The sequence below is a fragment of the Panthera tigris genome, chromosome B4, assembly GCF_018350195.1.
Source record: "Panthera tigris isolate Pti1 chromosome B4, P.tigris_Pti1_mat1.1, whole genome shotgun sequence".
Taxonomy (NCBI): Eukaryota; Metazoa; Chordata; class Mammalia; order Carnivora; family Felidae; genus Panthera; species Panthera tigris.
Genome location: NC_056666.1, coordinates 76200640 through 76227804, shown reverse-complemented (window position 1 = coordinate 76227804; position 27165 = coordinate 76200640). Strand labels below are relative to the sequence as shown.

The 27165-nt window shown below is 40.5% G+C and overlaps 1 protein-coding gene across 5 annotated transcripts in view; it reads left to right on the top strand.

The window, feature by feature from the left end:
• The window catches only part of LIMA1 (LIM domain and actin binding 1), an 84184-nt gene that overhangs the window by 54496 nt on the left and 2523 nt on the right, over positions 1 to 27165 (top strand). For 2 of the 5 annotated variants that reach the window (XM_007073009.3, XM_042992257.1), the window contains exons 5-10: positions 7075 to 7162; positions 8711 to 8859; positions 11638 to 11745; positions 16509 to 16566; positions 18070 to 18182; positions 25154 to 25287. In XM_007073009.3, coding sequence (XP_007073071.2) covers positions 7075 to 7162; positions 8711 to 8859; positions 11638 to 11745; positions 16509 to 16566; positions 18070 to 18182; positions 25154 to 25287 — 650 coding nt within the window. The remainder of the gene's footprint in view (positions 1 to 7074; positions 7163 to 8710; positions 8860 to 11637; positions 11746 to 16508; positions 16567 to 18069; positions 18183 to 25153; positions 25288 to 27165) is intronic. The other 3 variants (XM_042992260.1, XM_042992258.1, XM_042992259.1) reach the window with 3 other exon arrangements.

Genomic DNA, 27165 nt, shown 5'->3' with positions numbered 1-27165 from the left:
GGGAGAGTAAAACCATCCTTCTTCAAACAGCCTAATATTTTTGTGGTTTTTCTTCTTGTAATTTCCTGGAAGCGACATTGGTATCTTGTTCACCTTTATGTATCTCTGGTACATAACAGTATATATGTGTTGGTGTAGTGTGGAGCAAGCCCTTGAGCAAGTAAGGTCACCAAGCTCAAGTTCATTAGATGTTTTATCCATAGCCAACCAATCTATAATCTACCTCAAAGAAACAATTTATGTTTGCCTTCTTGAAGAATGGGTAGGTGTCCATAGGGAATCTACAGTGTTATAAAATTATCCGTGACATTTAATTTTCTCCTTTCTTGGGTAACAACTGCATGTGTTCTTTTATCCACTTAATGTTATCTTAATAACATTTTTCTTCTGCTTTCTTAATGTCTTTTCTTTTTTTAATGTTTACTTATTTTTGAGAGAGAGATCGAGTTGAGTGGGGGAGGGACAGAGAGAGAAGGAGACACAGAATCTGAAGCAGGCTCCAGGCTCTGAGCTGTCAGCACAGAGCCTGATGCGGGGCTCAAACCCATGAACCATGAGATCATGACCTGAGCCGAAGTTGAGCACTTAACTGACTGAGCCACCCAGGTGCCCCTTCTGCTTTCTTAATGTCTTCAGTAAGTCATTTGAAATTATGTTCCAAGAAGAGGAAAAGAGATTTGAATAACTGTCAACACACTGTAGGGTCTAATGTAGTCGTCCAAATGTTGGGGAGTATATCCTTAATTTGCTTATCAGCAAATCATAAATCTTAAATTGACCTGACATTAAACCTCCAATAGATACATTGCTAAAGCTTTCAATATGGATACGGTAACTGGTTTTGTTAAATAAACACAAGAATTATCTTTGGTTTTCTATCAGTGCCATCTTTCTCATATTAAAAGTAATTTTTTGCCCATTTATTGTAGTCACCTATGCTTTATAGCTTCTTTTATAATTTCAAAATGTAAGTACACTGTAAATACAAGTGTTATTTTAACTGACCTCTCTTTATAGTGGATTATTTCTCATAAAGACCTCACACCAATGTAAATTAAGTTTTATTTACCCTTAATTAGTAACTCATTAATTCTTTCATCTTTTGTGGTAAGGTAAATAATGGATCCAGGTGTAAAGACGCCGGTCAAGGAATTCTGATATTTTTCACTATGGCTGTCCTTGATGTACCAACTAGAGACCAGTCATCTCTTTTCTGTTTACTTTCAGGCCAACTAATTACTTACTGGTTTCTAGCTGGTTTCATTATAATAAAACATGTTGAGAAGTTAAAAACATGTTGAAAAGTAATGTCAGAGGAATGGAACATTCTATTTGCAAGGTTGGCTGCATTAGAATTTGAAGTAGCCAGAAAGACTTCATTTACCCCCAAATATGATATCATACCTTTCTGGTATCAGACTCACTCCTGCATTAGACAGTATAGGTGTGTATACCCGGATGAATATATTAGTCATTTCCTCTAGCCTTTTAACTCACTGATGAGTTACAGTGAATGAAGAGTCCCTATCAAAATCTTTGACATAGGGACACCTGGCTGGTCAGAGGAGTGTGTGACTCTGGATCTCAGGGTTGTGGGTTCAAGCCCCATGGTGGGTGTCAAGATTACTTAAATAAGCAAAACTTAAAAAAAAAAATAAAAATTTTTAAGAAATGTTTGACATAAATCCTAGAGCCATAAGGGACTGTAAAGTTATTTAATCCAGCTCACTGCTGTCAGTTAGGATGTTAAAATCCCTAATTTACAGATGGAAACAGCTAAGGTCAGAGAAGTTTACTGATACACCCAATGTCATTTGGCTAATTAATATCGGAATAAGGACTGAAATTGTTTAGTAACATCTCTACCATGTAACAGTATCTTCATTGATATTGTAGTAACTGTTTATTAGATAAAAACAACTGGCCATGGCCTTACTTATCTGAAATCTAAGGAAGCCAGGGAAAAATTTAAATATATCAACAGTTGTATCCTCAAAGACTTTAGCTATCTTCCCTCTTCCCACGCTTTATAGTCTCATAACTGAATTTAAAATTTTTTAAGTTTATTTATTTATTTTTAGAGAGAGAGCATGAGCAGGGGAGGGGCAGAGAGAGAGGGAGAAAGAGAATCCCAAACAGGCTCCACACTGTCAGTGTGGATCCCAATGCAGGGCTTGAACTCACGAACCCAAGAGATCATGACCTGAGCCGAAACCAATAGTTAGACACTTAACTGACTCAGCCACTCAGGCACCCCTTGTAACTGAATTAGAAGCCTCAGGGCAATGAAGACAAGAAACATGCTGGAATGCAAGAGATTTCAGGGTGCTTGGGTGGCTCAGTGGTTTGAGCATCAGACTCTTGATTTTGGCTCAGGTCATGATCTCATGGGTTTGTCAGTTCAAGCCCTACATCTGGCTCTGTACTGACAGTGTGGAGCCTTCTTGGGATTCTGTTTCTCTCTGTCTCTCTCTCTCTGCTCTCTGTCTCTCTCTCTCCCTCTCTCTCTCTCTCTCTTTCTCTATCTCTCTCTCTCTCTCTCTCTCTCTCTCTCTCTCTCACACACACACACACACACACACACACACACACACACACACACACACCACACAGTAAACAGAAGAAGAAAAAGCCAAGTAAACCAGGAAAAACCAGTAACTTTTATCAGGAAAAAATAATAAAACAACTGTGCACAATGATATGCTATCACTGCATGACTAGTTTTTACATGGTTTTAGTCCCTGTGTGCTGTTTTGTGTGCTTTATCTTTTGTTTGGTCTTTTTTATATTGACTTTTCTATGTATCTTCCTAGTTCATGTGGTTCTCCGTTTATAGCAATATAGTATTTCATTATGGTTTAATTATGCACCAGTAATTAGATATTTTTCGAGCCTAATAAAAAACTCTAAGCATCGTGGCAGAAACATTTTGTTTTTAGTTATTTTAGGGGGAGGGCTATATTACCAAAGTGGTATTCTCATGACCAAAAGTATATAATTCATTAAACATTCTTCTTACATATTCTCAGCTGTTCTCAAAGGTTGTACTACTTTATAATACTATTAGCATAGCCTAAGAACATATTTAATTCTCTAGCACCTTGTCAGCATTTGATTTTATCATTTTTATCTATTTATATTAATAAATTACTTCTCCTTCCTTTTCTTTTTCCCCCTAATTGTAAGAATATACACATAGTTGGGGCGCCTGGGTGACTCAGTTGGTTAAGCATCCAACTTGGGCTTAGGTCATGATTTTGTGGTTCATGAGTTCGAACCCCATGTTGGGCTCTGTGCTGACAACTTAGAGCCTGGAACTTGCTTCAGATTCTGGCGCGCTCTCTCTCTCTCTCTCTCTCTCTCTCGGCCCCTCCCCCGCTCACACTCTGTCTCTCTCAAAAATAAATAAACATTAAAAACATTGTAAAGAATATACACAGTTTTTGTAGAATGCTTAGAAATACAGAAAATATAGAGAAATCCCACAACCTGGATGCAACTGCTCCTTCTATATATTATTGTTCTACTTAAAAGATCTTTATTTTTTCTGTTTTTTTTTCTACCTGAAGAAGGCAATGTTTGTCTCTCAGTACTTTGAGAAATTAAGGCTAGGTTTTGTCTACATGCTATGGATAGTTCAGCAAAGTCCTATTTTCCCTACAGGCCATCCTTCCTCCACCCTTGACTTTCAGGGATGAGAGTCTAAAGGAAGGTCAGACTTGAAAGGTTGAAGAAAGTGGTTGAGAGAGGTAGAAGGTAAATTATAAAGTGTTGAGAATCAACTTTTAAACAGAATTTTTCCTAAAAATTATGGGAATAGGAAATCCTGCATTTTACTTGATATTTGAGACCTCACTTACTGTATTTCTTTAAGAAAATTTTCCAGAGAAAAGAAATTCTGCAGACCATTAGCTAAAAGCCCTAAGCTCTTGTTCTCCTAAGGGTACGTGTTGATACATTTGGTTTAGGGATTCTCAGTGACTATTTAAAGAGGCGTTCCCACTAATGAGAGTTACTATAGTCAGCTGACAGGAAGGAGGACTTGTGGGTTGGGGGGAGGCCAAGCCTTAGGAAATTCCAGAAAGTCTTAAAGTGTCTTGTCTTTTCTCTCTTCTCTTAAAAGGCTCCCTCAGGCATCTGAGTAAACAGGGCTGAAATGTGATAAAAGTGTGTTACAGAAGAGTATTTCAGTATCAGAATTCCTGGGGTGTGTGTGTGTGTGTGTGTGTGTGTGTGTGTGTGTGTGTTTCTACTTCCTTGAGAAATATTAGAGGAAACTCCTCCTTCTTCCTGTACCTCAAATTACCACTTATAAAATGAGGATCATAAAATTCATCGTAAATGCTTCTGAGTTTTTGTTATTCTTTAAAAAAAAATTTTTTTTAACGTTTATTTATTTTTGAGACAGAGAGAGACAGAGCATGAACGGGGGAGGGTCAGAGAGAGGGAGACACAGAATCTGAAACCGGCTCCAGGCTCTGAGCTGTCAGCACAGAGCCCGACGCAGGGCTCGAACTCACGGACCGCGAAATCATGACCTGAGCCGAAGTCGGCCGCTCAACCGACTGAGCCAGCCAGGCGCCCCGAGTTTTTGTTATTCTTAATATTTGAAGGATTTGGAGGTGAAATGGTATCAAAAGAAATGCTTCGTGCTTTGCCTGGAATCTCATTAAAAGCTTTCCCATCTCAGAGCTGTGGTCCTCCTCAGAACCAGCATCAGTATAACTTTGATTTCCAGAGACATTTCTCTCTCTTTCTTCTTTAAGACCAAGTGGCTTTGCACAGTCACTTTTTTAGTATTTGGAAGAAAACAATTCCAAGTACTGATACCCTCATGAACCTGAAGGCTTTAAAAAAGAAAAAGGCTCTTGACTTCATTTAACCTGAAGGTTTAAATTAAAAGCGAGCAAAGATGGAAAATATTATGTGCCTAAAACCAAAGTAAGCCTCTGCCCTGGCAAGGCATATGTTCTGGTTCTAAATGAGCTTGCTGCCAGTTATGCCAGTGCAGGGACTCTGCAGGAGGCCGAGAGGGACTTGACCATGAGTACAGACAGAAAACAGCTCTCTGCAGTTGTGGCAGATAACACATACTCTTAGAATTGAACTTTACCTTTGACAGCATGTAAATATTTGAAATATTGCTTCAGTATTAAGGATTCAGAGCCTGTTCCCTTTCGGTTAAAAAAAAAAAAGTGTATTTGCAGGCTCTCTCCCTTTTTTGAGCCCGGAAAATTCTTTTATAATACTCATCTTGCAGTGAAGCAGCATTCAGAATAAGTCTTTGGAATTTCCTTTACTTTAATTATCTGCAAATGAACAATGTTTTGAAGATGAAAAAACGTGGATGGGGAGGGTGTCCTGCCAAACTTATCTGTTTGTTTGGCTGATGATGTTCATTATCTGTTGCGTCATGTAAGTCACATGGGTGTGGTTGATGTTGGTGCAGCTTACCTGAGTATGGTGTGGCAAGGTTAGAGTTGCTATCTATTATTTTATTTTTTTATCAATTCATAATGTTAATAGCAAAGCCGACTGAAAATAAATGATATTAAGTGTATATTGAATTTACAAGAAACTATTGTCATTGCTGTGGTACAAACAAACCAGCCTGTGGCTCTGATTTCTGAAGCGGCATGTTTTCTGTCTCAGTGGAGGTGGGGGAGGATTGAAAAAATGATAGTTCACAGTCTCAAACTTTACTGTTGACTTGATTAGCCCATTGAATGTAAAGGTTTAATAGCGATTTACTAATGTTGAATTCAGAAGAGTGCTAAGTGTTTTACTCTTATCTCCTGTCATACCAGATTTCAGATATCTTTCCTACTTCAAGTTATCTGGAAATAAGTTGAGATTTGAATGATAGGATCTGGTTGAAGGCTCTCATTACAGGCTGAATAAACATGACATACCCTCTGTGTACTATGTCTGGGAACATTCTGTGACACTAAATGGCTTTCTCTTGAGTTACTTTTCCAGGCTTAAAAATTATCATTTGTAACTTTAATTAGAGATCTACCCTAGATGTGAGAGATATAAATGTAGTAATTTATAGGAATCACAAAATAACGTATTAAAAAAATCTGTACCACCCACTTTTCCATTTAAAAAACAAAAAACATGGTCTCTGCCAGGGACACACAATAAACGTTGTAATGGAAGTGTGGCCAGGGACCTTAGAAACAGAGGGAGGGCAACTTAGATTTAGGTAGGAGAGATAAGGTGTACTTCACAGAGAGAAGGTTGCTCAGCCTCCTCCGAATCTTGAAGGAACAGACAACCAGAGGGACAAAAGGGTAATGGGAGAAGGGAATTCATGTATAATATGGACCTCACAGCAGTTTGCTTTTCCTGGAGGGTAAAGAGTGAGGAAGGGAATACTCAGAGAAGGTAGGTAGGTAGGGACCAGATGTAGAATGGGTCTTCTGTGACATACTAAGCACTTTAGATTTAATGTAAGGAGTGATTAGGAATTTTTAAAGAATTTTGAACAAGGGAGTGATATAGATTTATATTGGGGGATAATTACTTTCTATGACTTGGGATAATGGCAGCATCATACAGACTTGATTGGAAGGTATAGAAGAACTGATTAGAAATGTAATGCAATTAGAAATGTAATGCATCTTTTCCGTCCAAGGAAAAGATGACGACGGGAACCAAGGCAGCAACAGCAAGGATAAAGTGGGAGGGAGAGGGGAAACAAAGAGCAGGTAACAGCCATCGATCCGGACTTAGCAGTTTGGGAGACATGTCAGTATCATCTGGGGCATGAGGATTCACCTCCATGACTGTTTAAATTACTAAGTTTTCTGGTTAAGCTGATTAGGCAGTGATGATTACCAGAGAGAATTACCTATATACAGTTACTTATTTTTCCCTGGGCACCTGTGAATATGTACTGCTTCATATTTATAATGCTAAAACCACATTCTGTGGAAAGTAAAAACAAATGTAAAATCTAATTCCTTGTGGATTTTGTTAATAAAAGAGATTTGCAGACCTCTTTTCTGAACATTCATCAAGATTTCCCGTCTCCTATGTAAACCTTATTGCTGGGTTTTGTTTTCCAAGCAGATTCTTCGGACCCAAAGCCGTAGTGCAGGTGGAAGGAGGATCTCTGAAAACAGCTATTCTCTGGATGATTTGGAAATAGGCCCAGGTAAGCAGAGTTCCATGTATGTGAAGTTCCCTAGGAAATACTCATAAGTAGCTATACCTTTTGGTCTCATGCTCAAAGCTTTTAGAGAAGAGTGGCACAAATTAAAAGGAAGTCTGTGGGGTGCCTGGGTGGCTCCATTGGTTGAATGTCCAACTTCAGCTCAGGTCATGATCTCTTGGTTAGTGGGTTCAAGCCCCGCTTCAGGCTCTGTGCTGGCAGGTCAGAGCTGGAGCCTGCTTCAGAGTCTGTGTCTCCCTCTCTCTCTGTTCCTCCCTCATTTGCACTCTGTCTCTCTCTGTCTCTCTCAAAATTAAACACATTAAAAAAAGTTTTTTTAAAGGAAGTCTATTTGTGAAAGCCAAGGGGTACCCTTGTGGGATTACAAGGCAAATAATGCCAGCAGTTTTGGCTTCATGGGCATCTGGGGCTTGAGGGCTGCCATGGATGGGCAGTTCCCTCTGTCAAGATTGGTTATCCTGGGGCACGTGGGCATCTCAGTCATTTAAGTATCTGACTCTTGATTTCAGCTTCGGTCATGATCCCAGGGGAATCAAGCCCCGTGTCAGGCTCCACGCTGTGTGTGCAGCCTGCTTAAGATTCTATCTCCTCTCTCTCTCTCTCTCTCTCTCTCTCTCTCTCTCTCTCTCTCTCTCTCTCTGCCCCTCTCTCCCACTTGTGCTCTCTCTCTCTAAAATAAAAAAAAATGAAAAAGATTGGTTACCTTATATTACTGGTGGTAACAGAATGCCTTGAGAGCATAATTACTATGTTTTGAAAGGGGCATTTACAAGCACTTCACAAAAGAAAAAATTAACAGGCAAATTATCATCCTCCTGATAAAAAATGCAAATTAAAATGGCATTGAGATCTTTTTCCAATGTTAAATAAGTCAAAATGTTTAAATATACAATACTCAGTTATGGTAAGGGTTCTCCTTTTAAATGTTGGGAAAGTGAGTAAATATTACCTGGTAAATGACAGTTTTATTCCTGATTTCCTTTGTACCTTTTTTTTTTTTTTTTTTTTTTTTTTTTAAGTAGGCTCCATGCCCAATTTGGGCCTTGAACTCATGACCCTGAGATCAAGAGCCACATGCTTTACCTATTGAGCCAGCCAGGCGCCTCCCCCCCACCCCCCTACCCCCGCCCGCTTCTTTGTACTTTTCTTTTTTTTTTTTTAGAGAGAGAGAGAGAGAGCACAAGCAGAGGAGAGGAGCAAAGGGAGAGAGGGGAGAGGGAGAGAGGGGCAGAGAGAGAGAGAAAGAGAGAGAGACAGAGAGAGAGAGAGAGAGAGAGAGAGAGAGAGTCTTAAGGGGACTCCATGCTCAGCACAGAGCCCACTGTGGGCTTGATCCCACGATCCTGAGATCATGACTTGAGCCAAAACCAAGAGTCATATGCTTCACCAACTGAGCCACCCAGGTACCCATCTTTGTATTTTTAATACAAAGAAAATACAAAGAATTATGGTAGCTCAAAATTTAGAATCTGAAAATCATTCAAATCACGTTTTATCTTCTTGTAAAGCACATTATTTGCATGCTTCCAGGTCAACTGTCATCTTCTGCATTCAACTCAGAGAAAAGTGAGAGCAGGCGAAATCTGGACTTACCACGCCTGTCAGAAACCTCCATAAAGGATCGAATGGCCAAGTACCAGGCAGCTGTCTCCAAACAAAGTAGTTCCACCAACTACACAGTATGTGTTCTGTACCATTCATTCATTCGTTCATTCCCTCATCTGGCAAATGGTCACTGAGCGCAGAAACTAGAAATGTCTCCCAGACCCTACCTTGGAGCCCTGGCTCCGTCCCTGGTCCCCAGCCATTCTCTTTTCTTGTAAATCCTACCCTAGCCTCATTCAAAATCCTTACCGTGTTTTAATACTGACTTTGCTTTCCTAGGCCTTATTCCCACCCCACTCATTTTTGTGTGTGTGATGTTATCATCCAGTAATATTGAGAGTTTTCCTGTCTCTTCTACTTAATCTTGGTGTTGTTGCTAAAAAAGTGTCCTCTGTTAGTTTTAACAGAAACACTTACTTTTGGTTTTTTTTTAAATTTTTGTTTTTTTACATTTATTTATTTTTGAGAGACAGAGTGAGACAAAGTGAAAGTGGGGGAGAGGCAGAGAGAGAGGGAGACACAGGATCGGAAGCAGGCTCCAGGCTCTGAGCTGTCAGCACAGAGCCCAATGTGGGGCTTGAACCCACAGACCATGAGATCATGACCTGAGCCAAAGTCAGATGCTCAACCGACTGAGCCACCCGGGTGCCCCATTTTTGTTTTTGAGGAAAGAGAGAATACTGGAGAGAAATATAGGATATATTCAACATTAATGTTGTACACTCATCATCACTGTCTAATTCCAGAATATTTCTATCACCCCAAAAAGAAACCCATATCTGTGTAGTCACTCCCAATTCCCCCTGCTTTCTGTCTTCAATGGATTTACTATTCTGCACATTTTGTATAAATGAATCATATAATATGTGGTGCACTTAATCTTTACCTCTTATGATGTAATGATTTTCTAAAGAAATAGTATAGTAGATAAGTAAAGGGGAGGGGGAAATAACAAGATGGCTTGCTCAGTAATCACAAAATTTGTTATTCTAAATAGGATTTTCCATTTTAAACTTTCCTAGGCTTAATTGGCAAGCTGACACTACAGAACTGCTTACCAGAAGTTACCTTTCAAATGCCATTTATTCATATATACACACGCCTACAGACACCGTACATATGTATATTTTATGTGTATCTTTCAAACATTTGATCCTTCTAAGATTTAAAAATACAAGCTATAAACCTATTGGTGTCCTTTTTTTTTTTTTAAACAAAGTTCGAAGAAGAGCGTTGAATTTTACTTGTTCCTGGGCAGACCGAAACTAGTATCTATTAGAAATCATCACATGTATTCCAGGAGTGGAGCCTTCTTTTCCTCATATTATTAAGTATGCATTCTCTAGTAGCAGTTACCCGTGGACTCTGTCTCTGGGCAACGAATAATTTCATCGTGATTTTTCACTGTGGTTTTTAGAAGAGAGGATGTGCATAATTTGATAGTAAAGTGGAACACCACAGGCTCATTATTCCCTGAGTGTGAAAATGAGCAAAATTAGACTTAGAAGGCAGGGTAGGAGATAGGGCAAATGGGTGATCTTTGGAGCATAAGTCCTTCCTTTCAAGATTCTGCTGCTTCTCAGTCTTCCTGCTACAAACATTCCAACCAGGTGACTCCCTAGGTGGAAAAACCTGTTCTGTGACTTTTTTTTTTTTTTTTTTTAACTCCTAATAGAGTTTATGCATTGCCGTTCTCCTGCTTTGTAAATTTTAAGAGCCTTTAGGAATTCTTGTCAAAAGTACATTTTATCTCATCCCCAAAGAATTTCTCAGGCTCCTTACAGAGGATGGCTGTAACTAGGCGCACACTCTCAGGCCGTGATTCTGGAGGCAGGGCTTTGAGATGGGGTCAGAAATGAGTCCTTGGGCTGGCCTGTTGTGTTCTGCAGCTCTGGCCGCCAGCTCCTCACAGATGTTCCTCCAGAGTCTCGTCCCTTAGTCTGGGAGCCCACACCTCAGCCAGCACACTCACACCCTCTTCACTGGCCCCGAGGCCATAAATTGCTTGTTTTCTCGCCCTGCCTAAAGAATCGCAAACAACAGAAAGGTACTAGCCTTTCAGAAAGGTGGCAGACTAAAGGTTAGGAAATGTCCGTATTCATCTACCACTATGTTAACTTTGGATCTAGTCGATAAAGTTAATTTTAATATTTTGCCCCAAGTGTTCTTTGCAAGGAAAAACATGTGATTATGCTTACTCCATATGACAGTGCTAATGCCTGCTTGTTATATGTTGAGGCTTTGTTCTGAGAAGTAGAATAAGGTATGTCTTTAGTACAATGTATGACTTTGATGCAAAAAAGAAGCATGTTTTTGAAACTCTCACAAAAAAGGTTGTTTTATGGTATCATTAAATATAATCTCCGTTTTTATATGTATGCATCATCCCTGTCTCTCTTTCCAGGCCGAGCATTTATATATATGGTCAGTATATTTTCTTAATTATTGGCACTTGGCATTTCCTTTCCCCTGCTCCAGAATGGTCTTTTCTGATAAAACTCACAAGCTTTGCATTCCCACGAGCTCTGCTGCTAGAGGAGTGAATCACAAGAAAACTGTATGCTGGGGGTGGTTTCTGTGTGTGTCTGTGTTGATATGTCTGTATTCTAATGAGCATCCAGTTTTAGACTAGCGTACAAATATTTAACTCCGAGGTATGTGTCCACAAAGCTGCTTTTGTCATTTCACTAGTAAATGGGTTTTGCTTGTGAGAATTAGGGGGTTGATTTGACCCAAGGCCTCTTAAAAGAACTTTTCTTTTACCATTCCAAGTTTATTTAATAGATGTGCTATGAAGAGCGTAGAATCGTGAGATTTTTAATTTTAGCTCACAGATTATTTTTATTTTCTAGAATGACTTGAGAGCCAATGGTGGTGAAATAAAAACTCATAAGTTGGAGCAAAAGGAGAATGTGCCCCCAGATCCTGAGGTCTGCATCTCCCATCAGGTTGGAGAAAAGGTGGGTTGAAGAGTCTGATGTCCAGTTGCCAAGGAAGCATGTGTTCTAAATTAGATGCTTAAAATTAGAAACAACTCTAACTCTAGGCTGCAGAGTGTCTGGGAATTTGGTAACAGCTGCCAGGACAGATTGTCATTTTTGCAGGTCACATAATTTTAGTTGGGGAACTCTGCAACTTATAGCTGACCAAATAATGAACCTTCACTGGAAAATTCTTTTGCTCAGCAAATGCTCAGATGGCGTAGAGCTAAAGTGATTTTAAAAAATCTGTTTTGATTAGCGATCCTATCTTCAAAGTATTTGTGTATTCTTAATTTAACACATTTTATGCAAGACCATTTCATTCTTTCACTCAAACTATTTGGAAAGCTAGGCACCATGCTAAGCACAGGAAATACTAAGCTTAGCAACTCAGTGTGAGCAGACCATTCCATGTGGTCTTTATCTGCAAGGAAGCTAACAGAGTAGAAAGGAGATGAGTAACAGGTTGGCTGTTAAAAAGCAATATGGTAAGTGTTGTGAGAAGGCTCTGTGGGGCCATGGAAGCTCAGACTAAGGACGTTTAACCCGACTTCCTCAAGAAGGTGATGTCTGAGCCAAGTCCTGAAGAATATGTGGAAAGAGACCAAGTGAGTAAGGGAAAGGCTAAGTAAAGAATAAGAAGGGCACTCCAGGCAGACACAAACAGAGGTTTGGAAACCAGAGCTCCAAACCAAGATGGCTTGGCTGGAACACAAGGCACATGCAGGTAAAGGAGAGACAAATGGAGGGAGAGCCAGGGCGGGTCTTAAAAAGCTCTATATGCCACTGAGAACAAACTGAGGGTTGATGGGGGGTGGGAGGGAGGGGAGGGTGGGTGATGGGTATTGAGGAGGGCACCTTTTGGAATGAGCACTGGGTGTTGTATGGAAACCAATTTGACAATAAATTTCATATATTAAAAAAAATAAATAAATAAAGCTGTTCTAAAGGGAAAAAAAAATTAAAAAAAAAAAAAGCTCTATATGCCAAGCTTAAGACTTTGGAAAGAGTCCTGCAGAGGTGGAAAACGACGGGAAGATTTTAAGCAAATCATATTTGCATTTTATGCAGCCATCATTAGATGAATGGCTTGGTCGGAGTAAGTCACAACATTATATCAGGTGAATTTATAATTTTCTCTGCCAATCCATTACCCAATTTCTTTTGGCTTTTGGTCAATGTCAAATGTTAAGTTAGATGAGGAGAAAGAGCTTTCAAATATATTACAGTGATTAATTTTAGGAGAAAAATCATTGTTTCTGTTACACATATTGATAACCTTGAGGCCATTCTTCCAAAAGGTGAAGAGATCATTAAAATGGATTAAGAGCAATAGTTCTCAAATTTATTTGACTATAAGAGACTTTAAAAAGTTTGATGTGGGGCACCTGAGTGGCTCAGTCGGTTGGGTGTCCGACTTTGGCTCAGGTCATGATCTCACAGTTCGTGGGTTCGAGCCCCGCGTCCAGCTCTGTGCTGACAGCTCAGAGCCTGGAGCCTGCTTCAGATTCTGTGCCTCCCTCTCTCTCTGCCCCTCCTCTGCTCGCACTCTGTCTGTCTCTCTCTCTCTCAGAAATGAATAAACATTAAAAAAAAAAGTTTCATGTATTGGGGTGCCTGGGTGGCTCAGTCAGTTAAGTGTCTGACTTTGGCCCAGGTCATGAGTTGGAGCCCTGCATTGGGCTATGTGCTGACAGCTCAGAGCCTGGAGCCTACTTCAGATTCTGTGTCTCCGTTTCTCTGCACCGCCCCTCCCCCACTTGCGCTCTCTCTCAAAAATGAATAAACATTTTTTTTTAAAAGTGTGATGTATTGACAGAACACCAACAGAAACTTGTGAAACACACTAAGTAGGTGCACAGGAAAATGGTCTCAGATTAATGGCTACAAAATATGAATCATATGATAAAATGAGAAATAAATTAGAAAAATTAAATCACTTTATTTGACAAAAACATATTGCAAATGTATTTTGAAATAGTAAGACAGAATACTTAGCAGTAGTGTATTTCATAATCATAAAATCCAGTAAATTACACATGTCCTTGCAACAGTGGGCTCATGCATTAGTCCCATGAGTCCCATGCCATGTATCAAATGAGTTCTCTTATTAGACTACCTGGTTTTCCCATTTTTAAGTGGGAGATTATGTTTTAAGAATAACTGAGTTGTGGCATTTGGGTGGCTCAATCGTTTAAGCATCTGACCCTTGATCTCAGGTCTTTTAATTGTTTTTTTTAAGTTTGTTTTGAGAGAGAGAGAGCAAGAGCAAGCATGAGCAGAGGAGGGACAGAGAGAGAGGGAGAGAATCCCAAGCAGGCTCCACACTGTCAGTACAAAGCCCAGTACAGGCTCAAACTCACAAACTACGAGATCATGCCTAAGCCGAAGTCAGATGCTTAACTGACTGAGCCACCCAGGTGCTCCTTGATCTCAGGTCTTTATCTCAGGGTCGTGAGTTCAAGCCCCACGTTGGGTGTACACATTACTTAAAAGTAAAATCTTTAAAAAAAAAAAAAAAGAAGAAGAAGATGAACTGAGTTAAAATGTTGCATACTATAAAAAAGAAATTTAAAGGATGCCTGGGTGGCTCAGTGGGTTGAGTGGCGTACTCTTGATTTCGGCTCAGGTCATGATCTCACACTCCTGGGATCGACTCCTTAGTTGGGCTCCATGCCCAGCATGGAGCCTGCTTGGGATTCTCTCTCTCTTCTGCTCTCCTACTTGCTCTTTCTCTCTCTTTCTCAAAATAAATAAACTTAAAAAAAAATTTTAAGAGAAAAATATTCCCAGCATTGAAATCCCCCCATCTACCCTAGGAACATATAGTTTGAGAAATGGTCGTCTGGAAAATAATGCTTGGATTGTCCCTAATCTGATTTTGTGTTTCCTTCTTGACGGTCTTCACACTGATTTGAAACTGGAACTCTGAGTCGAACTGGAGGATCAAAACATTTTAATTATAGCCTAAAAGGCATCAGTGCAACTAAACCATGAATTGAGGAGTGGGTGGGAAGGAAAGGAGATAAAGACAGTAGTACATAATCTTCACGTACCGCACTGCAGGTTCATAAACCCATAAACCAATGGCAAATTCATAACATTTTTCAGAGCCTTGCTTACCTTTCAGCTGTTCGCCCAGCTTTTGTTAACCAATACCTAAGAACGATTGGAACATCAGCTTGTTAAAAAAGGACACTAGGTGCACTTGTCTGAAATAGAATATTATGTCAAGGTATTGTTCTTCCCTTTGTCCTCTTGTGATCAAATCTGTGCTTCTCTTTAATGAAATGTTTGAGCAGAAATCTCACATGCTCTCTCCTGGCTGTTCCTGTAGTGAAGTCAGCTGGTTGGGCATGTGCAATGATGTCATGATTGGCATTGACTTTACCCTGCACGTTCAAGGTGACCAAAATTAGAGGTGAGAGAAGAGCATCCTGAGATGGATGTACCTACTAATTAACAGGAATTGAAGAGCTTTTAGTTTCTTTCATTATCATTAAATGACATAATGCATGTAAGATGATTATTCCAATACCTGGCACATACTAAATGCTCAGTAAATGTTAGCTGTTATTACAGCAGTTTGTTCTATCCCATGTCAGAATTTCTGTAATGAAAACAGAGTAATGAGAAAAAACAACCTTGCTATAAATTCAGGTGCAGTCAGCCAATGACTCAATCTGCATTGTAAATTTATTCAATAGAAACACTCAGCATTGCCCATAAAATCCCTGATATCTGAATGAAAGACTGTTACAGGCAGACTCCACATTGGTCACCTATTGGCCCTTCGTGATTTTGGGTGTGAAGGAGGATACCAGAAGGCCTGGGACACCAGAAAGGAGAGGGAGAGCTCACAGAAAGTTTTTATTTAAATTTGATGGCTTCCTGGGAAGAGATCTGTACCTATGCACAAGATCTGCCATTTTGTTAAACACTCTGCTGTTTTGAAACTGGGATTTAGAAGGAAGGGGCGCCCAGGTGCCTCAGTCGGTAAAGCGTCTGACTTTGGCTCAGGTCGCGATCTCACAGTTTGTGGGTTCGATCTCTGTGTCGGGCTCTGTGCTGACAGCTCAGAGCCTGGAGCCTGTTTCGGACTCTGTGTCTCCCTCTCTCTCTGCCCTTCCCCCACTCTCACTCCTCACTTGGTCTCTCTCTCTAAAATAAACATGAAAAAACAACAACAACAAAAAGGAAAACTAACCTTGAAGAGAATACCAGAGGTTGGTTTTAGGTAAATTTGTTGTTTAGCTATCAAAATGTCTTCTGTACTGGCAAGCTTGTTTCAGCTGAATGTATCTGGTTGGGAAATTAGCAATTAGGAAGATAAAAGAATAAGAATAGTTCCTAATGTAAAGACTCCATCTTGGCTTGGAGTGAGTTATAGTTATATGGTGAGAAGCTTTATTCTCTCTGATAGAGGGTTTTGTTTTGCCCTTTTTTTTTTTTTTGACAGTAGAAAGATGTGGTTTAGAAGTTCTTTTATAAAGGGAGATGATGCACGCTTGGCAGTTGAGTGCAGTCTGTTTCTCCCGTTACTCTGTAATTGAGAGGCATGTTAATATCCTCATAAAAGACATTTTGCTGCCTCTTGTTTAAATGCTCAGCTGTTCTGAGGCCCGTTATTTCCCCCAGGCAGCCAGTGACTGACTAGAGTCAGCAGGTTTTTATGGCATTAACAGCAGTTTGCTCTTTTATTTTTAATGTGATTCTTAATCCCCCCTCCACCCTTTTTGTAGGTTTCTGCAACTGAGAATAGCCTGGCAATCCGTCCCACCCCTGCTGAAGATGACTCCCGTAAGCATTTGTTCTCAGATCTGGAGGATGAGGTTCTTATTCTGTGTTCTGTATTTGGTCCGGGGATGTCTCCAATGCTGTCAGTGCTGAGAATGTGATATATTAAATCCAGTAATTTAGCTGATCAAATCTTTCATTTGGTTTCAAGGACTGGTGCTTGCCTACCCTTCACACATTCCATGGCTTAGGGAGAAGTTAAATTCGATATGATTAACTTGAGGCAAACTGAATACTTTTGGTGCTTCTCTCATTGAACTTATCCTACCTTTTGCATCAAATCTTTTCAGGGTTAAAGCTGCAAAAACTAATTTTGAAGTTTCATTTTAATAGGAGTTTGGCCAAGAAGGATTTTATTCATTTACAAGGATAAAGAATTGATATTTGAGTAACCTTTTAAACATATCTTCCCCTGCTTATCTAAATGTGTACCATATTCCACCCTCTAGCTAGATTATAGAGATTTTCCTGCTGGTGCTGAATTTTTATCACCTTTTCATCCTATTTTACAGTCATTTTGAGCCTCACCTCTCCCAAGGACAAAAACATTTCTTTTTTTTTTTCCTTACTCTATCCACATTTGATTCTGATTTTCAGTGTATTTTTAAAAATATTTATGGATTTCTAGCTTCCCCCAGGATAATGACTTTACTAGACATTGAAAACTCAGCGACTAAAGTAGAAATATGAGCTAAACAAATCTCTAGTAAATCCTACCTCAAAAAATTTCAGAGAGAAATTTGCTGCTTGAATCCAGGAACATTCCTTTTGCAGGCATTTTGGTTGGACTAGAAATTTTTCTGAGTTTTGCCTAGGTTTGCAAAACATTTGAAAAATAAGCCTAAGTCTTTTAGTACTTTATTGACTTAACTCTAGATTTTAAGGAATTCTCTTATGGTTCCTTAATAGCATTTTTCTGTGCCTGTTCAGAGTTTTCCGCAGTTAATATATTAGCAGGAAATTAACTTATCCAGGTGACACATCAATGATTATGGAAAAAAAAAACCTCATAGAGCCTTTTTCCATAATCTTCATCCATGGATGTCTGCTATAGGATTGACTAAAAAGACTGTCAGATTACACACACACGCACACACATACACACACACGTGTGCACATGCACATGATATGAAATTTCTACCCTCACATCCCTTCATTTTCCCAACTCCAGAAGGAGTTATTGGGGGGTGCTGACTACCAGGAAAGCCATCAATGTCTACAAACAGCCTTTAAATATGACATCCCACGGTGGGGGGGTGGGGAGGGGGGCTGGCAGAAAGTTCTTCAGATCTGGTGATTTGGATTTCTGCTGTGTGTGGCTAAGGGTGAGAAAGCCTCCCAGCTCAGAGTCTAAGAGCAAAGCTTTTAGCATTAGAAAAGCTGTGTATCTCCTGGCGTTGAAAGGACCTGTCCTGTAGTGAAGGTGACAAAACTTTGCTTTGGAGAGGAACCATTTCTGAGACTTGCCAAGAGGTGCTATAAAATTTCTTCCTTTTGAAACTCAAGCAGGTAACTTCCTGGTTAAGAGTGAGGTCCAGCAGCCTGTCCAGCCCAAGCCACTAAACCCAGATGCCAGAGCCTCCAGCCTCTCTGAGAGTTCTCCTCCCAAAGCATTGAAGGTATGATGGCAATTTCTCTCTGAGCCTTTAGACATTGGCTTACTGGTAGAGCTCATTGCACTTTATACCATTTATGTTCATTATAACTTATTTTTGCTTTCCTGGGGATAAAAACACCAAATAAGGGCTTACTTATGCCAATCACTTTCCCTGGAAATCTTGTTTTTTCTGCTCAAATGTTTGAGCCAGGAGGGGAGAGGTTCACTAATAGCTCTCAGTTTGAAATATGGAAAATTCATGAAAGTTTTAAGGAAACCCAAAGTTAAAGAAAATTATGTTTTTTGAGGGAAAAAAATGCCCAAAGTTCATAAATCTGTGAAGGGGTAAAAGACCACAAACTGGGAAACTCAAGAAATCTGTTAAACTAAATCAGCTCGTTGGGTGGGAACGTGCATGTCAACTTAAAGTTAGTGGCTCCCTGGTCTGAAGAACTTGACCATAACATGATTAGTGGTTAACTTATTTAAAGAATGTGTTCATCGCAGTGGGGGTTGGCCAGCCCATTTGCTATAAAAATGGGCATTCGAGTAACACTTATACTAGGGTGTATAATATTAGGTGTTAAGGAATGTACAGACTTTTTTATCCTAAGAAAACTTTACTAGACTACTTAAACTGTGGCTGCCTTTTATTCACCAGTTTTTAAAAACAGTCTTCTCCCTTTCTGTGAACAAATATATACTCTCATAAAAATAAAGTTTAAGAAAAAAAAAATACCCAACACCTACCTTAGGCTTTATTACCTGACTTGTTTTAATGGAATGCTTTGCTGATGTGGTGCTAATGTAGCCATTTGGATTAATAACCAAACATACCCACACTTCTTTAGTGTCTTTCTCCTCTGGCGCTCTCTTCAGTAGCCTGGTTTTGTTTAGAAAGTTTTAACATTTGAAAGAAACTCAGTAGGTCGAATTAGTGTTAAGATGGTATGTAACTGGCATCAGCCCTGTGGGTATCTCTCAACTGTGGGCATGACTGGTTCCTTGATGAAAGTTCTAGTGCACAAAAAAGGATGAAAAGAGGACATAGGTGAAGGTTTGCAACAAAAAGAAGGAAGCAGAGAATCCGGGATTTAAAGGGTGAGTTGAAAAAGGGAAAGGGGGGGGTGAAGAATGTAAATGAAAATTTTAGGGGAAGCTGAGATTTATGAGGAGAGTGAAGTTTGTTGAAAAGGAGCAAAAGGTGAAGAAAGTAATAAGAGAACGCAAGTAAAGGGAGGAAAAATGGAGTGACGGTGATAGAGCTGCACATGTATTCAATACGACTCCCTCTTCTGACCTTAAAGACCAGCTCACGCTGTTATCAGTACTTCCTTTGTCCGGTATCTGGAGTCCAACAAAGTAGCAAATGCCATGGGGTTAATTTATTTTCCGACAGCAACCCTGCCCGGATTTGAGTCCTTGAGTTGGGGTTCTGGATCAAGAACAGCCAACAAATCTGACTTAGCAATGGACTTAGGGACTAGGAAAATTCCGTGGCTTATCTAAGAACTAAAATCTGTTCTTGAGTGTATTTGAATTCTCAACCCAGTCTTGTTTCCCTCCCTCAACTGCTAGGTCAGACCTCCTGGTACTGGGTTGGACTTTTGAGGTCCCTTCTTGATGCAGGCTCCAGGATCTGAGCTGCTGAGTGATGAGTGACAGAGTGCACCTCACTTGGGTCCCTCCCAGCATAACCAGGGACAAGAGGAGGTGGAGATGAAGCCCCCTGTGCACCTGCCCCAGACCCATGACTGCTTCCTCTGGTTACTCAGCAGTAGAATGCAGACAGGCATGCTTTCACCAGACATACACCTCAGGTTTTGAGTATTGTGTAAAGACTGGAGTAAATTGACCTGGTTCCCTGTGTTTGCCTGTGGTCCAGAGCTCAAAGGATTATGGTGTGGGATACAGATGGGACTCAATCACATCTCCACTATTATTGAAGGATAGTTTATTTTCTCTTCCTCAGATTTATCCATTACATTCTGAAGGCAAGTACAGACACAGACACACACACACACACACACACACACACACACACACACACACACACACTTTAGTGTCTATAGGTAAGACCTACTGATGTAATTGGTGTCGTGGTAGTAGACTATGCAACAGAAGTTGTTTCTGCACTTGGGGAAATTACATACAGCTAAGAATAAATTTGCTCACTCAGAATAGATTTTTAGGTCCCACACATCCTGGAAAAACTGTTCCTTAGTGCTTGTCTATTATTGAAAATAGGGTATCTAAGGTAGAGATTCATTTCAAACTTTAGCTTGATAAAGTAAAAAAAAAAAGTTGATACTAGTCTTTACAAGTATGAGTTTTATTTGTATATTTTGGACACTGGCCGGATAGCTCAGTCGGTGGGACTTGGTGCCGATGAAATTCAAGTTGCAGGTTCATTCTCGAAAGAGGTATTCTGGGAGCAGAGCTCAGTGGACCCTGGGGAAGGATCAGGACTTTTCTACTCAAGAGACCCAGAGGTCTCTTGGGGTTTATGTCCTTCCCCTGAAAGAAGTTGTCCCTTAAATGTTTCCAGAAAGGAGGATAGGAAAAGGCAAGGAGATGTGACCAGCCGTGGGAACACCCCCTTGCCCTCATTAGGACAGACAAGGCTTCCTCGCTGCTGATGGATGTGGAGAGAAAAGATGGCAGACTGCATGAGAGGACACACTTTGCACCCCCTCTGTGCCCTGTCAGCTGTCCCTTCCTCTCTGGACAGGGTAGGAGGTTTTATGCTATTTTGCAAAGCTATCAGAATTATGCTAGAAGGTCATCTAGAATCTTTTATTTATTTATTTATTTATTTATTTATTTATTTACTATCTATGTTATTACTGCTTTATCAGAACACTAACCTGTCCTCTATATGTAAAGCAATCTAAGATGTGAGTATCTCCAGAATGCTGTCAAAAAGAGTTTCACAGAAAGCCAGGGAAAGGGCCAAGGCTGCACAGAGCTGGCCCAACCATTTACTGTATGCGAAGAATTTCAGTTTAATTACCTAGATGTTTTGCACAGATTGGAAAGGAGGGAATGAAAGGCATTTTGTGGTGTTCTGAGGAATGGCAGCCTGACATCAATACAGACTTTTCTTCTGACTTCACCACGTCCAAAGGTTAGTTAGCTTTACTGCTTGTTGCCAGCTACCCCCTCTCTCTATATATATTATGTGCATTACATAGATATCATCTCCCAACTAGAGCTTTCATTGGGCTGAAACATAGACGTAAGGCAAGAGGGTGAAAGAATGCAAATGTAGCAATTTATTGGAAAAGTGGCTTTAAGTAGGTGCTGACCAACAGCAGGCCTGTAAGACCTGTCATATGGGAAAGACGTGACAGTGTTTATGAACATCAATTATGTATGTATTACCTCATTCATTCCTGAATATCCCGAAGATGTTATCTACATATTTTAATTCGAAACAAAGGGAGGAAGTAGTTTGAACAAAGTAGTTTGTTCCAAATGCTCAAGTGAGATTATTTTCATTTGGGTTAGCATCTGCTCTCATCCCCAAGGAGTTTCCTTTAGTTATGGAAAATTAACATTCCAGGATAATTTAGAAAGTGCTCTCTTGGTTTGTGAGTCGGGAGTTCCAAGTTTTAATTTTAAGTCTGCTACTGACCATGTGAGCCTTGATAAGGCACCTGACGTTCTGGTGCTGCAGTTTCTACATGTGAAAAAGAGTGAGGGAGGAGAGATGAAAAATATCTTACTAACTGAAAAATATATAAAAGATTAAAAACTGTCTAACGTTCTGATGCTGGCAGCATTTTAAAATGTGGCTGCGCCAGGTCCAAGCATGCCATGGAGGCATGGGCAGGATGTATGCCAGGCCTACCATAATGGTGGAGATTTTTGGGCACTGACTGTGCTTCCTGTTGTCTGAATAGACATGGGGGCAATTACAGAAAAGTGGCTGAGAGCCCAGGACAGAGGAAGTAAAGGGAAGGCACAGACACAGCCACTCTGATTTGGCATGTTACCAAGTTGGGATCCTCTTGACTTTATGAAACTCTGAGGCCCTCGGGCAGCTGCCACATAAACATTAAATACTATTGCAAAGGGTCTGTGTAAAAAGCTGGATGGGAATAATGGGACTCTGATAGGTCTGGCTAGTTAGGAGTTTGTGGTTAGTCAGATGTTTGGGCTAGCAGTCTATTAATTTGATGTTGAGGAGAAGGAGGATGGCCTTTCAGTTGTGTGGGCGAAGGCCCCATTCAGGAGAGAGCCATTGTGGGTCAGGTGTGGGAGGTGGTAAGACACTAAAGAATTGTTAATGAGACGCTCCTCGTGTGGGTGAAGGCTCAGAAGAGCTCTTTCTCCTGAGCTGGGACATGTTCCAGCCTCAGGTAGATATGAGTGAGGCTGATTTAGCCACAATTAGTAGAAATACTTGAAAAAGAAAGCAAACATGGTCTTATTCTTGGATCGGAGCCTGCACCTGAGTTTCAGCTCAGCTGCGGTAAAGCGCTCCAGGGCACTCCAAATGCTGTGTATTCATTGAAGGTTCCTGTTTGTCTCTTCCAGCTTCTGCTTCCTGCTCCGGTACCTAATTTCTGCTCCTGCCTTCCACTTTCCTCCTAACGTGAGCTCAGCTTTCAGCTTTCTCTCAGGTTTTCCTTTCTGTTCACTGGGCCGCACCCTCCTACAGTGTGTTCTCTGTATGTTTGTAATGGAGGAGTGCTCTGTAGGTCTTCGTTCCCCATTAGCAGAATAAATAATGCCCGTCTCCCCTTGTACCGTGTGAAATTCCCGTCCTCTGCTCTGTCTTTACTGACCAGTATGAATACTGTTCTAAGTCAAGTGTTAAAAATACAGAAGTCCCCCTGCAGCTGAAAAAGATTTTTAATCTGATAAATAAATACATTGGGCCGATTACTTTTACATTATGTGAACAGTGATCTGTACAGGATCTCTCCAATGCCATCAACTGTACTATGATACCCAAATTTTATTTTGCATTTTAACGTATTTCCTGCTTGCTAGACAAGGACCTAGTTCTTTTCGAAGAAAACCCAATTAAAACTATGCAATGACATCTCCACTTAGTCCTGTCTTGTTAGAAGTGGTCATATAAGAATTCTGAACTCTGGGGCGTGGCTCAGTTGGTTAAGCATCCGACTTTGGCTCAGCTCATGATCTCGCAGGTTCATGAGTTCGAGCCCCGCATCAGGCTCTGTGCTGACAGCTCAGAGCCTGGAGTCTGCTTCAGATTCTGTGCCTCCCTCTCTCTGTGCCCCTCCCCCATGATGCTCTGTCTCCCTGTCTCTCTCTCTAAACATAAATAAACATTAAAAAAAAAAAAAAAGAAATTTGAGCTCCAAACAATGCCCTAATTACTTCCAACAGCATTCAATTACAATAACATTTGATCATATTTAAATACCTCCCCTACACTTGGTAAACTAGGTTGAACCTGTCTTTAATTATTACAGTTTTTCTTTTTAGGACTCTAACCTTAGGAATGGAAGAGGGCTGTTGATAAGCCATTTCCACTCAGTTCTCTTCCTTCATTCTTAAATCCCTTGGTGCTGTTTGGGAGTTTACCACTAAACTCTAATAAACTCCCTTTTATAGAGCTTTCCCTTTATGGCCATTTTTTGGTCCATTTTCTACTTTTGTTTCCTATTCAAATCTACTTGGAAAACTATTCCTATTTTTTGCTTTACTTCCTGGTGAATCATATAGCAAGTGAACCAGCAGTCTGATTTTTTTTTATGGGACTATTTTCGGGTTTTTGTAATGAAAATTCTGTCTTGCCCATGACCTGGTTTATTTTTAGGCTTATCTTAACTATTCAGGTCCTGGACCTCGGGACTAATTTATGTTATTTACCACCACCCGGGTCTTAGCAGCAAAGCCTTCCCCAGGTGTCTACTGAGAGCTTCCTGGCCACCTAAGCTGCTTCTGCATTTGCTGGATAAGGTGTTTCTCTTGGGGTAAGAGTTATTTACATATACCTAGAGACTTCTTACCCCCCACCCCTGGTGGCCATGTTACCATTTCTTGTGTAAAAACTTGCAGTTTGGTAATTCTGGCTTTCATCAATGCTGGAATACCAACTATTTGGTGTTATTTAGGATTGGTAGTACCAGCTAGAACACCTGTGCTCACCTCACTTTTATTCCACACTTTATAGGCAGTTCATGAATTCCTAGTCTATTATGACCTTTCATTCCCCATTACAATAGTTTTATTCTCCACTGAGTTGTTTTGTTTTTGTTTTTAAGTAGGCTCCATGCCCAGCGTGGAGCTCTAACTCATAACCCTGAGATCAAGAGTGGCAAGTTCTCCATACTGAGCCAGCCAGGCGCCCTTCTCCATTGGTTTCTGAGAAGATTCTAGCTTTGTTGGGCTGTGCTGTCTTCTGGATTTCCTAATAAAATAGTTTGTCTCTTTAAAATTATTACATTTATCTGTCAGCTTTGACTTCAAAATATTATGCCTAGTGGGTAAAATAATATGCCAAATTAAGAGTATAAGCAGAGGGGACTAAAAGATACTTTATAAAATTGTCTTTTCCTCATCCCCAAAGTTAAATGCTCTTCCTCTCCTTTAAATTTATCCCCTTCAGAATCTTACAAAAGTCTGTCCTGCTTTTACCAGGCACTTGAATCAAATAAACTTCTGTGTGTGATGACATTTTCTCCTAGTTTCCTGTCTGTGGAAACATTTTTTATGTGCTTTTGTGTGTATGTGGTGGCTTGTCTAAGCCTCTCTCTGCAATCCAGCCCTAGCTCCACCTGTCCTTGGTGGCAGCTACACTTGGGGCAGCCAGGCAGTTGGGGAAAGGAATTCAGGAGTGCTTCCTGGCCTTAAAGAGAACTCTTTAAGAGAATCATAACAGGCTTAGTGTTCCTGTGAGAATTGACAGGTAAGGGAGCCTTTAGCTAACAAAGTAAAAGCAGGGTGCCTCTCAGCAGAGCACTAACTCATCTTGGCCGGTGCTTGTTAAAGCTGTCCTTTTCCTTTTCCTAGAAGTTTCAGGCACCTGCAAGAGAGACTTGTGTGGAATGTCAGAAGACAGTCTACCCGATGGAGCGTCTCTTAGCCAACCAGCAGGTGTTTCACATCAGTTGCTTCCGGTGCTCCTATTGCAACAACAAACTTAGGTAAGCCAACCAAACCAGCTATCTCTGTACAGTTGGACTTCCGGAGGGCATGTTTGGCTTTTAGAGCACTGGTGCTAAAAGCTGTTATACCAAGAGCGCGCTGTTGAAAGCCCTTGAAAAACATAAAAAGTATCATTTAGTGACAAGTATTTCATATCAAATGATAGTGGTGTTTGGAACATCTTAGTACATTGATATTTTAATTTACATGGAGCTTAAATCTTAATGGGTGGCAGGTAAAACCCCCCTGTGACTTAATTTAGTAGAATATTTTCCTTTGGTCTCACAGAATCTTTTTTTTTTTTTAAGTTGATTTATTTATTTGAGAGAGAGAGAGAGAGAGAGAGAGAGCTTGGGAGGGGCAGAGAGAGGGAGAGAGAATCCCAGGCAGGCTTCACACTGTCAGCACAGAGCCTGATGTGCGGCTTGAACCCACGAACCGTGAGATCATGACTTGAGTCGAAACCAAGAGTCGGATGCTCAACTGACTGAGCCACCCAGGCGCCCCTTTAAAGCTAAGAAATCTTAAGAGTTTAGGGGTGCCTGGGTGGCTCAGTCAGTTGAGCATATAACTCTAGATTTCGGCTCAGGTCTTGATCTACAGTTTCGTGAGTTCGAGTCCTACATCGGGCTCTGCAATGACACCGCAGAGCCTGGTTGAGATTCTCCCTCTCTCTGTGCCCCTCTCCCACTTGCACTCTCTCTGCCTCTCTCAAAATAAATAAATTAAAAAAAAAAAAAAAAAGAGTATAGTTGTTTCAGCCCTTACTTGAAAATGTCCCAAACACTGTATAAATGGTAATAATAGCAATGATAATGGGCACTGAAGAGCACATATTCTGTATATTGCTTCTTTTTATGTGTGACAAAATAATTATGTATCATTTCTTCCAAGTAACTCAAAGTATGGATATAAATGTGGCCATTTGGGGACATATTCCATATTAACTCATTTTAATCATAGAGTTTTAGAGAAGAAAGTAACCAGGATGTCACTTCCTCCAGCTTTCCTTTCAGAGCAAGCATTCCTTCTAAAATACTCTTGAGGGGCACCAGGGTGGCTCAGTCAGCTGGGTGTCCAGCTCTTGATTTTGGCTTGGGTCATGATCTCACAGTTCATGGGTTCCAGCCCTGCATCGGGCTCTGTGCTGACATCACAGAGTCTGCTTGGGATTCTCTCTCTCTCCCTCTCTTTGTGCCCCTCACTCAGTCTCTCAAAAATAAATGAAAATACTCTTGAAAGACGTGCTGGCGTCTGTGTGGCACTTCCACAGGGGTCGATACCCCACTGCCTTGTTCCAGTGTGGGGGTAGCTCCAGCCCAACAACTTTTCCTTCTGTTGAGCCAAAACGTTCCTCTGTAACTTCCGCTCCTTGGTTCTTTTTCTGCCCACGGTATTACTTTTTTTCTCCAAAGCATATTTTTCTAAGCTTCTGAATTTTTGTATCTCTTCTGTGGAAATGCTGTTGTTTTCATACCCCCTTCGAACTGTGTTACCCTGCAAGAGACACCAACTCTCCTAAAGGCCTGTCCAGCACTGACATTAGAGTAGATTTACTTCCCAGCTACTGTGCTCCTATTAACCACATTCATTCACTAGTGTCTTGTGAGTGCAATCCATTTGCAAAGCATTATACCTACTCCTGTAGATATGTGTTTTTAAATTATAACACAAATGGGAAACGAGGAGGAAAATGATTCAGCTTTGTACAAAGGAAAATATCATTATAAGTAGTGAAAGGTTATAAATGCTTAGGAAATATATGAGTGGTCAGAGATAGGTGGGATAGCCTAGGGAAGACTTCTTGGAAGAAATTTTTTTTTTTTAACAGTTTTGACAGAGGGGAGTGAAATCATTTGAAAATAGGAAGATGTACC